General features: G+C 44.6%; 1 protein-coding gene across 1 annotated transcript in view; it reads right to left on the reverse strand.

Annotated features, from left to right (window-relative positions):
* nrg1 (neuregulin 1) overlaps nucleotides 1-4,656 on the reverse strand; it is a gene marked incomplete at its 5' end in the record, with an annotated part of 112,472 nt that extends 107,816 nt beyond the window's left edge. The window contains 1 exon segment of the mRNA XM_080842226.1: nucleotides 4,083-4,656. Within this exon segment, the coding sequence (XP_080698352.1) occupies nucleotides 4,083-4,656 (574 nt within the window).
* Nucleotides 4,657-12,500: the final 7,844 nt, after the last annotated feature.

Here is a 12,500-nt window from a genome sequence, read left to right on the forward strand (position 1 = left end):
CAGTCACACACACACACACACACACACACACACACACACACACACACACACACACACAAACACACACACACACACACACACACACACACACACACGCCCACACTGTCAGCTGCCTGCCAGCTCAGAAATATGGAGCTCCCGGAGGACGCCAGGGGGCCCTTCAGAGGGATCAATCAATCTCATTGCCATTATTTAAGATATAAAAGGTGATCAGAGGCATAGTTAGCCTGGACTAAAGGATACCCTGGCCCCTGCAGACGGAGGTCAATCGCTGTGGTTACGGCTTGACTGATTAGCTCATTCTCAAAACACTGCTATAGATATATAAACTACGCTGAGGCAATAGCATTGCCATTTCCAAAAAGCAAATGAATACACCTACATCTCATATCCTCATATCTAAAGTGACCAATCAAATCACCGGGATTACACCCCAAAATAACTGTGTGAAGTGACCAATCAAATCACTAGGATTACACCCCAACATAACTGTGTAAAGTGACCAATCAAATCACCATGATTACACCCCAAAATAACTGCTGGACGATTTCATTTGGGACAGAGGACTGGCACAGCATAAGGTCCCGGGACAGAGGAGACACATGAGGACAGCATAAAGTCCAGGGACAGGAGCAGCAATGGCAGCAGCGATGACACATGTGGTTTAATCGGATTGACCCAGAAGTTAGCGCACAGACTTTTATAATGATCACAATATGACGTGTCTCTACTGGCCTCTTCATGAAACAAATTAAATGGGTTCAGACTTAACTGAAGCATTTTCCACATTTGTAGGACAGCTCTCTACGCTCACACACACACACACACACACACACACACACACACACACACACACATACACACACACACACAGTCTCTACGGCTGCTAGTATTTTTTCATAACACAGATTACACTTCACTTAGGGCATTCCAGTTCGGCCTAGAGCGCACAACTGTTCGTTTCACTCCGGATGAACTGATCGGGCAAAGGCAAAACAGTGAAATGAGTTCAATCAATATACAGAAACAGAGTATCGTTAATGATAAGATGAGAGAATTCCACAGAAATGAGTTCAATCAATATACATAAACAGAGTATCATTAATGATAAGATGAGAGAATTCCACAGACTCCACAGTTTTCCAGATTTTCTTTTGTTTTTTGGCCAGAAAATCACATAAAAGGTTTCAAAACAGGCCGAGGACCAACAGTAAATGTCCCTTTGAGTGGCACCTTCAGAAGAAGGCAGGTCCCTCATAGCCAAACGTCAAAACAGGAAGGAGATTCATCCAAACAAGCGTTCCTGTCACTGAAAATCATTCCCATGACATGATGCTGTCCCCAACTCACACCGCAAGCTGGCACTCTGAGATTCTTTTGAATGAAAAGTGCGTTAAAAATAAAATGAATTATTATTATTATTATTATTATCATTATTATTATTATTATTATTAATGTGTGGGAGTTTGGGATAAAATGAATCATTATTATTATTATTATTATTATTATTATTATTATTATTATTATTATTAATAATGTGTGGGAGTTTTCAAATTCGGACAAGGCATGCAAAAGATCCCATCAGACAAAAACACATGTTTGGACTCATTTGCTGTTGGCCTCCTTTCACAGGAGCTTCTCAGTGCAATGTTTTATGTTATTGTTATTGATTGCAGTCTTGGATTTCAGCGCAGTACATTTTCCTTCATGAATCTTTATGTTTTTCCAGGTGAATTGTGTGCAGTCTTGCCCATAAAGGCATCCGATCATTCCTTACAGAGTTCATTTAACCCTGCCCATGGCTTTGTGGTCCACTCATATATCAGCTGTTCTCTGAACTAGATAAAATAGTTTTAATAGAAAGGTCTGGAGGCACTCTTATGAAGATGCAACTACATCTACAGCACGTTCCGTGGAATGCAACCTCAAAAACCTCACTCCTATAACTTCTTTTGAGTACTTTTTGTTTTCGTATTGTTCTATACTACGAAGTGTCACAACTGAAAGAGTTTTTTCCAAGTAAATGTATTTCAGGAGAGATCTAAAGTCATTCATGCTGGTTCTCTGTCAGCGTACTATCAACCAATGGTTGAAAAGAGAGAAAATATGTCTTTATTTCCCCCGTTCTCTTAGAAGTCAGATGAGCTTCTGCAATCTGCAATCTGCAATCTGCAATCGCATATATCATCCATCTACAATCTGCAATCACATACGTATATCATCCATCTACAATCTGCAATCGCATATATCATCCATCTACAATCTGCAATCGCATATATCACCAATCTGCAATCGCATGTATCACCAATCTGCAATCGCATATATCACCAATCTGCAATCGCATATATCATCCATCTAAACAGCAGAGCGAGGAGAGGTCATGTGTGTAATCCTGACCTGAAATGCCCCGGACAAACTGCTCAATGAATCACCCAGAGAGTTCCTGCCCCGGGAGGAATGTTTGAGACAGTGGCACAGTGGCACAGGGGCACATTTCTCAGGACTATTGTTCTGGCTCCAGGTGAACCCAACACAAAGAAACATTCAACTCATGAACAGCCCAAAGCTCCTTACTGGACTGTTTGTTTGCCCCATACCCAATGTCGCAATTCTTGGAAACGAAAAGGATTTTAGGTGCATTATGCCAAAACCCAAAACAAAGCCCAATCATCCGCAGAACGCACAACAGGCTGCTCACACAACGCCTTGGCACAGGAAGCAGTCTTGCCATAGCAAGCACTATGCCAGGCACGTTGACTTTCAACAAATCTTTGCTGTCAACTAAGATCAGTTTGAAAACTGCAAAGGATTTTTATATAGTAATAGCACCCCTATTGTGCAGAGTGGATTTAGTGGGCAGTTAGAAGAGTAACTGCAGGTGAGATTATTGTAATGTCGCGTCTGTCTGTCTGCATGTCAGTTTAACAAGTAAAAATGATCTAGAGGAATAGTTTTCTGGTTCGGGTCAGAATAACAACTATGCTTCAAACAAAGTAAAATAGATCAAACCAAGCTACTATCAACCCCACAGGCCTTACCCACAACAACATCATGTAATCAGTTTAAATGTTGGACACCAACTTCATAAAAACATTCCAGCAGAACTGGAAAGTAACTGCATCAGAATTCAGAATCAGAATGCATGCTCTGGGTGGTAGGATCATTCCATAAGCATGGGCCAACCAAGCACGCACAGGGTTGCCCTCTCTAGGGACTCTTTATCATACCAGTGGCATTATGTGTGTGATTTAACACCAACTACTGTCACTGGTTTTAATGCATTGCCATTCGATGCATTATTGTCCCCAAGGGATCAGTATAATCCATATGTATGTAATACAAACACTGTATTTACCCTGACTGCATTTGCTGGTAAAGAGATCTCAGACTGTTGTAAACTTGTGCAAATCTGAGTATGGTTGAAGGAGTGAGATGGGAACAATATGTGGGTACATAATCCCTACATGGAAGATACGTCTCAAATTGAGGGTTCAGAGCATGCACATCTGACCACATCTGAAAAAAAAGCACTTTGTTTGTTCCGGAAACACTACATGCTAAGGAACGTCAGATGAAGTGCTGAAATCGACCAGAACAGACAAGAAAAACACATGATATTGAGTCTGCAAACATAATGTGTTCAATGAGAGTCCACAAACAAAAACGACCGTGTCGTAAAATGGATCCAGGCTAAATATATTTTTGCACGCTAACCATCATCGCATCCAATCCATATGCTACAACCATTGCACGCATTCCGGGTGAATCAAATTCAGCACCACGAGCTTAGAGAGCTCCCGCGTCCATCATCGGTCATAACTTAAGTTACGCTCCTGTCCACACGTGGCGGAACGCAGTCTTTCCAGTCTTCTGAATGTGATAGACATTTGGCTGTAATGGATGTCAGGCTGCCTACATGTGATGTAAAAAGCTTTGATCAAGCGAAGCATTAAACTTATTGCGGCATTATTTAGGCGGAGGTAGAAACTCTTCAAACAGTAGCCTTAAAGAAGTTTCCTGCGTAACTTACGATCGGAGTCATGACATGTTTTAAAATCAAAGTGGGAAGTATGTGTACCTACCACAGCTTGGGCATAAGACTTTGCTGACATCCTTTCTGACGGCTCGCCTTATCTCGACAGGTGGGAAAGCCGCGGTGAACACCGACGTGTCATTCGTAGACTCCATAAAGAACATATAGCGCGTGTCAGCGCTAAGTGAGGAACAGTTATCTCCGGTGTACCACAGCAGAGAAACAATAGAATCCTTCGCGAGACCTCCCGCCTTCATCTCCCACACTTGGTGGACCCTCACCCTGACGTGATGTGGCTTCAAATGTGATGTCCGGTTTGGCACCGGTTCCTGCACCTCATCGATCAGGTCATCATTCATCATCCCCGTGGTACTCCTGTTCACTTTGGCCGTGGTCTGCTGCGCGTTGATGCCACTCTCTTGTCCATCGTCCTGCAGCTTGCCCTCCACCACCACTCCGGACCGGTGGACCAACTCCTGCACCGATTCCAGCCGACGAGAGGATGGGTTACAAGTGAGACTGCCGCACAGAGCTCCTTGCGGGCGAAGAGACAAATAAGCAAAAAAAACATAAAAGACAGAAAGTGTAAAATAACTCCGTGCCATTGAGAGACGTGCCTGCATTGTGTCTTGACTTCGTCTCGGGCAAAACCTAGGGCAAAGCGTTGGCAAGTAGTACGCAAAGGAGCGTTAATTCAGATGGAAATGCCGTTTTGCGAGACTGCGAGGTCAACACACTAGTGAGTTCTCCCTGGCGCCGCAGTTGCAGCCGCGGGAGAGGTGGGCGGAGCTGCAACCGGGAAAGTCTCCGTGTGTGACTGAGGATTCCCTCCATTGGCACGCGCTTTCAGGGTTTACGCATTCAACACTGCATTCATTTAAGAATCTCTCGGACTTCATGGTAATCCTTTAGAAATATTTTAATGAGAACTAAATTTACGAGTAATGAATAATCCATGCAGAGTATGGTTCAACACCCTCATCTTTTGGTATATACAACAAGCGTACAAGTATTTTACATTGCTTGACATTTGATGAACGAATATACTTCGTATAGTGACTGAAATTAATTAAAAATAGCATAAGACAAAATGTTTGTATACTGACAATTAGTGGTCTTGATCTGCAGGAAAGGGGTGCCTGGACATCAGAAGGTAATCAAAAATGGTTGTAAAACCTCAATAGAATGGGACTCAGAAAACAGCACAATATGACTGCATGGAAAATCTATTTGGAGACAGACCAAACGAGTCTGATCCTGGATTACACTGCTGTGAACCCAGGTTGGCCCAGTACTGGGTGGTAGCTTACACAAACTGAGAAGTTTGAGGGGACATTTGCCAATGCGATTAAAACTCATTAACCCCATATTTTCTCAACATTAACACAAACTATGCACAATACAGAGCGCAGACATATGACTAAACATAGTTTACATTTTTTAAGATTTTAATTTGAACACACATCCATCCATGTTGATATCCACATCAAATGGAGAGTGAAACCTCCTGTGCCAAAAGCGACACCCAGGTGAGAAATACTATGGTGAATGCCCCTTCTGCAAGTCTACCACAATCACTTTGCTTTCAACTGTCAGCCAATTACTGTGCGAAACCCCATCCTAGTTGGAGATGCAAGACCACCCACGGTTAAATGGCTTTATTTTCCCTTTGACTTGCAGTGTGTTGCATATTTGTCAGGTTTCATTTGTCGATGCCTTTAATTATTCCGTTTCAATTTCAAAAGCCTCTCTCTCCCCCAGACTGGCAACCTCTCATTCCTTTACCTCCCTGCTTATGCTTGCTTGCCCCAAGCTTCAGGACATGCTGTCAGTTTCTGAGTGGGTTCCTCAGCATGTCATTAAGTCACCATATGGTCATCGTTTAGCCGTGAGGCATCAGTGTAAGGAATATCATGTTCGTATCTGTCACATTCAGGACGTGGCCCCCAGGAGCAGCACAATGGGGCCCTTTCCTCCCGGCCCCTGACCACACACTTTCACGCTGGGCACAGACGCGTCCACTGGCAAATCAGGAGCCCTCTCCGTTTACCATCTCTCTCTCTCTTCCCTCTCTCTTCCCTCACTCTCTTCCCTCTCTCTCTCGCTCCGTCTCACCCTCTCTTCTCTCTCTCTCGCTCTCTCTCTCTCTCTCTCTCTCTCTCCCTCTCACCCTCTCTCTTCCCTCACTCTCTTCCCTCTCTCTCTCTCTCTCTCTCTCTTCCCTCTCTCTTCCCTCACTCTCTTCCCTCTCTCTCTCCGTTTACCATCTTCTCCCGTTCCTCCCTGTCTCTTCACTCTCTCTTCCCTCTCTCTTCCCTCTTCCCTCTTCCCTCTCTCCCTCTCCGTTTACCATCTTCTCCCTTTCCTCCTGTCTCATTCTTTGGCAAGGGAACCCACCTCCCCCTTACGCCCCCGAAGAACAACGTTCTGAAATGCCCCTGGGTCCGACCACAACAGCCCCTGCCCAGAGGCAGCTGCACATGAGAGAGGCGCCTGTGGCCGGGGCGCCTAGCCTGCCAGGATCACACACACACACACACACACACACACACACACACACACACACACAGCCTGCCAGGAGCCTGCTCTCCACCTGCTCCCCCCCCTCCAGCCGCCCTCCATCTTACCCAGCCTCGGCCAGGGCCTGCCATTGATCACACACACACACACACGCACACACACACACACACCGCCTCGGCCAGGGCCTGCCATGGATCCAACACGTCCAACCGGAGACACATGTGACCACTTGAGCACAGCTGTGCGGGATTCCCCCCCTGCCTGTGCAGAAACACACATGCGTGTGCTCTTAAACACACACACACACACACACACACACACACACACACACACACACACACACACACACACACACACACACACACACACACACACACACACACACACACACACACACACACACAGCGCACACACACACACACACGCGCCTTAGGGTTGCATGTTTTGTGTATGCACACCTCCTCAAAAATCATTTGGGCCAACGGGGCAGTATGACATGACTGCCACACAGCGCCACATGTAAACAGTTAAGTGATTGATTCTGCCCTACAGTACCCCAAGAGTAAGTGCACTACGAGTGAACCTTATTATGGAGCTCACATTGTTAGGATTCAGTTTACAGGGATTACTTTCTAGCCTCAAACCGCTCACATTTCTAAGGAAAGATACTTGTCGGATCTGATCAGGATTCATTAGACCACCAACGTGACTGCGGAACTGAAAAATCCCTTTCTGGAAGAAAAAAAAAGTGATGCCTAAGCAAAATAAATGAAATTCCCTGTGATGTTGTTTCTACTACCATAAAAGGAGATCTGTACTTAGAGCAGTGGTTCTTAACCTGGGTTCGTTGAGTCACTCTCAGGGGTTTGGCAGGGGTCAAGACACACACAGTATAGCCCGGTTTACACTAGCAATGTCGGGCCGTTTTTATACATACCTACGTTTGAAGAAATCATATTTTATTTTTCAAATTACGAAGGGTTCGGTGAAGGCACTGATGAAGCTTGCAGGGTTCAGTACCTCCAATAAGGCTAAGAACCACTGACTTAGAGCATGAATGCCGTTCATCACATCAGCATCCTCCGTCTAGAGGGGCCTCAGTGGTTAGACAGGTCAGGAAGGAACATGGACACTGCTGTGGTCCTCCTCATTGAGATTCCGATCAGCCCGTCCCTTACTGATGACCGTGCAGCAGATTGCATTCCTCATACGGTGCATTACGCACTAATGCAGACAAAAAGGTTTCCATGCCGCAAGTCAGCTCTCTGCATCCTTTTCACTTGTGCACCGTGCAAATTGTATTATGTTTAGAAATGTATTTAAAAGGCAGGTCTCAACAAGAGAGGGGTTTGTATGTTATAGTAAGGTAGTCAAGATGAAAGATATTTAAAGTCATGGATTCATAGAGGTCGTTCTTTAAAATATATTACTTTTTAACTGATTTATTCTGTTTCAAATGTTATATATCATTTAAAACTGTGAATGTGTATATTTAATCATTTTCCAAAACAATTCTAAACTGTGTGTTTATTGTTTAAGATTAACATGATGTAACATAACTGGCAATAATTATGTCATTAGCATGGCGTGACATGACGGGGCATTAACTATGACATTAGTCACACAGGGCAGCTCAACAGCCAGCTTAGCTTCAAATCACTGTTTCATAAACTGAATGAAATACAGTCCATGTTTCATAAACTGAATGAAATACAGTCCATGTTTCATAAACTGAATGAAATACAGTCGATGTTTCATAAACTGAATAGAATACAGTCGATGTTTCATAAACTGAATGAAACACAGTCGATGTTTCATAAACTGAATAGAGTACAGTTGATGTTACAAAACAAAACTCTTTAGAATGGCACAGCTGACTTCACTATAGTGTATAAAATGTCATATATCATTTACAACTGTGAAAGTGTATATTTAATAATTTCCTTGAACCACAATTGTAACTTGAAGAGAACCTGTATATGAGACAGCTTGTTAATCACTCCGAAAGAGCATTTTAAAAGGCAGACAGCACTGCAGAAGCTCTGCCAAAAAGCATCCTTTCATCGTCTTCCTGTCATCTTAACAGAATGAAAGTGGTTTCAGTGCCACGGCTGTGGTCACAAAATGGCTTTGCCAAATCAATGACATCCTCACGTAACGTAGAAGGCAAAGTGTTGCGGGATTCCCCCGCTGCTTGGGCAGAAACACACATCGAGTGCACTTAAACACACACCCGCACGCACTGACGCACACACACACAAATGCACTGACACGCGCACACACACACACACACACACACACACACACACACACACACACACACACGCACACACGCACTGACGCACACACACACACACACACGCACACACACACACACACACGCACTGACGCACACACACGCACTGACGCACACACACACACACAAACGCACTGACGCACGCACACACACACACACACACACACACACACACACACACGCACTGACGCACACACACACACACAAACGCACTGACGCACGCACACTCTCACACACACACACACACACACACACACACACACACACACACACACACACACACATCCTCACGTAACGTAGAAGGCACAGTGTTGCCACACTGAAAAATGTTCCCAGCCTCGTGTTCCAGATGTGAGACGGGGTAAGAGACACAAGTCCGTTCTCAAAATAACCCCAGCTGTAGGACCTCAATAAACTGGGGTCGCAATGGCATCGTAACCTTCAGTGGTGTACTCGAGCTTTGTCTAAAGACAATGGACCTCAAATGAATGGTTAGAGCCGGACTGAGACAGACATCTGTGCAACACTTTCAGAGCTATTCTTTGCTAATCTCATTACTTCATAATGATGTGAAGAGGCTACGAGAGCTAAACAGTCTAATTGACTGAGGCTAGACGCTTTATGTTTGATTGACGGTTAAAAGTTTTATTGCATCCTTACAAAACAAATGAACCTATTTGAAAGCACAACCGAATGCATCCCACGCCACTATCTTTTCTCAGATGCATCTGCAGTATTAGTGTAATTGGTAGCAACATCTTCACTGTGTATATGGGCACTCAGTTTCGAAGACTAATATTTAATATTGCCTCAACCCTGCTCCCATGTCTTAACTTAACCACTGGAAGAAAAATAGCCCTCAAATCAATAGTCAACCCTTTTCCAAACAGCCGATCTCTCTGAAAAGCTCTGGTTGTCCTTGACCGTCTTTGAGGCAAAGCCTAGTTGTGGCAGGACGTACTCAGCAGTTCAGATTGGATTTTTTAACTGGGGGGGGGGGGCGCTTACATCGCCTAATCAGTTGTGCAGAGTTATTTACTGATGATTGTTACCTTACGTACGGAGAGTGGTGGGGACGGATCAGGGTCACTATGAATCTAGTGGGGAACTCGTCCCCCCTCGTCCCCAGTGCTATCGGCGCCCCTGGACGTGCTTACCTATTAATCTACAGCACAGAGGGAATGGTCGTGGCGCTGGCTTTGACCCAGCTGAGCACTTAGCTGCTCTGCCCACAAACCAGCAGAGGAGCGAGCCAGGCCCACACACACACACACACACACACACACACACACACACACACACACACCACAAACCAGCAGAGGAGCGAGACAGGCCCACACACACACACACACACACACACACACACACACACCACCAACCAGCAGAGGAGCGAGCCAGGCCCACACACACACACACACACACACACACACACACACACCACAAACCAGCAGAGGAGCGAGACAGGCCCACCAGCACTTACCCACAATCCCCTGGGAGTCCACAGCACAGACATCTGGCTACTCAGGTCACGTAAAAGGCCATTGGCGAAACAACACAAGACCACGTCAATTTGTCTCTCTCTCTCTCTCTCTCTCTCTCTCTCTTCAAGAGGAAATGAAGAATCAACAGGAGAGAGGGGGTGGTGGTGGTGTTGGGAGTAAAGTTACTTACAACCCTTAGTTTCTGTTTAGAAATACTAAAGTATTGGTGTCAGACAAGAACAGACCACACTGGCTGAGACTGAAGTGGCACAATGTTAGTCACAAGAAAATCAAAGTGAAATTCCAGCTAAGAAGCTGGAAACCCCCCCTCACCCACCCGACCCCCCAAAGAATTAGAGGTATGCAGCAGACGACATACTGATACCGAACACGACTTCATTCGCAAATGAAGTGTGAAAACACAAATATGCATAGCGGAAATGTGGATTTAGGAAACTCGGTCTCACAGAAGTGTAGCGATTACATTATGGAGTGTGATTTCCTTTTAAAGCTGTCGGAAACGGTAATGGAAGAACACTCATTTCATACATCACCTGCTGCTGTGTTTCACAAGCAGTTAGCGCGCCGCGGAGAGCAGGTGGCCGCATCTGTCAAACTGCCAGTTCAGCCGGCTGAACAATTCCACCTTAAAAAGCGACTCAGTTCTGTACACCAGATGATAAATGGAAATAATGTTCTGATATACTTTTGTCTTGCATGTTGTAACTGCATGAATGTCTTGACTGCATAAATGGTGTCAATAAAAAAATTGATCACAAAAAAAAAAGCGCTCAGTTCTCTGGGAAACTGGGGAATGGGAAGCGCTATAAAGAGAGAATGCAAAAAAATGAATTCTCTACAAGTTTAGCTGTATTCTGCGTAACTGCAGCTTAGTAAGGGGCAATAAAGTGGAGATTGAACAGTCTGAGTGTCAGTGCATCATTAGTCTTTCCCTGAAGTATCAAAATGGCTGTAAAGTCACAGATTGTGGCTGGTTTAAGAGGGGTTTATTGACGAGAGCGTGGTGCATTTTATGGACACGCAGAGCGCCTCTAGAGACGCACTCCAAAAGCTCCGTCACCCTTGCAGTGGCTAAACTTAGCAGGCAGACGGCTTCATCTCGGAGATCTTGACAAGCACTAAGCGGCCCTCTTTGTGGTACGCAGTATTTATACGCCATTGATCCAGCATTTATACGACATTGATCCAGTGTGCTTACTTCCATGGGCATCAGCAGATATAAGCAACAGATTCTTTAAAAAAAGAAGATACAGCTTTGACAAAAAAACTAAAAGTCTTCATTCGACAACACAGCTCAACCATTATAGTTATTAATCTGCTTGTTGCAGTGCTGTAAGTCTTCTTCCTTTCATGACACGCATGGAAAAGACTTTCTGGAAGACTGTGACATCTCAAATATGTTAGGCACCTGCCCGGTTGCTGTTAAGTAGTTCCACTATAGGTTTAGAGTTGTGCTGACTGGACCAAAGGATAGTGGAGAACTGCCTCAACCACTGACCAAGACAGGGAAGCCGTCCGTTGCTGTGTACAGTGCCTCATAAGCATTCACCCCCTTGGATGTTTTTCCCTTTTATTGCTTTTATAATCAATCTGGTTCAATGTAAGTTGGCTTTTTTGACGAAAAAAATCACAAGATAGCCCTCTTCAAAATATTGACCATGATTGATTTATAAAAGCAATAAAAGGGAAAATCATCCAAGGGGGTGAATGCTTATGCAAGGCACTGTAGTCATGACACCATCCAGTATCACTGCATCCTGATTGGTTTAAGTTTTATAACACCAAGCCTCTCGGTACAGTACAATTTATCACGCATTCCTCCCTCCTAATGGATGCATCAACAGTTATATACCATGACAACTCTGGTTGTCATCATCGCCATCAAAGATAAGACTTGGTCTCCACGGGGACTTTAGTTTGACCGGTACTACGGCGCTTTACGGAGAATACACAGTGCAGTGCACAACACAATCACATAAATCACACAATATCAGCCAACAGCTGGGGGGACAGAATTGGACAGTGTGTGTGTGTATGTGTGTGTGTGTGTGTGTGTGTGTGTGTGTGTATGTGTGTGTGTGTGTGTGGTGGTATTGGATTTTTAAATCCTTAAACGTATCTTTTCATCGCCTTTGCAGCTCATATTAGC

This window comes from Sprattus sprattus (genome assembly GCF_963457725.1).
Source record: "Sprattus sprattus genome assembly, chromosome: 7".
NCBI lineage: Eukaryota > Metazoa > Chordata > Actinopteri > Clupeiformes > Clupeidae > Sprattus > Sprattus sprattus.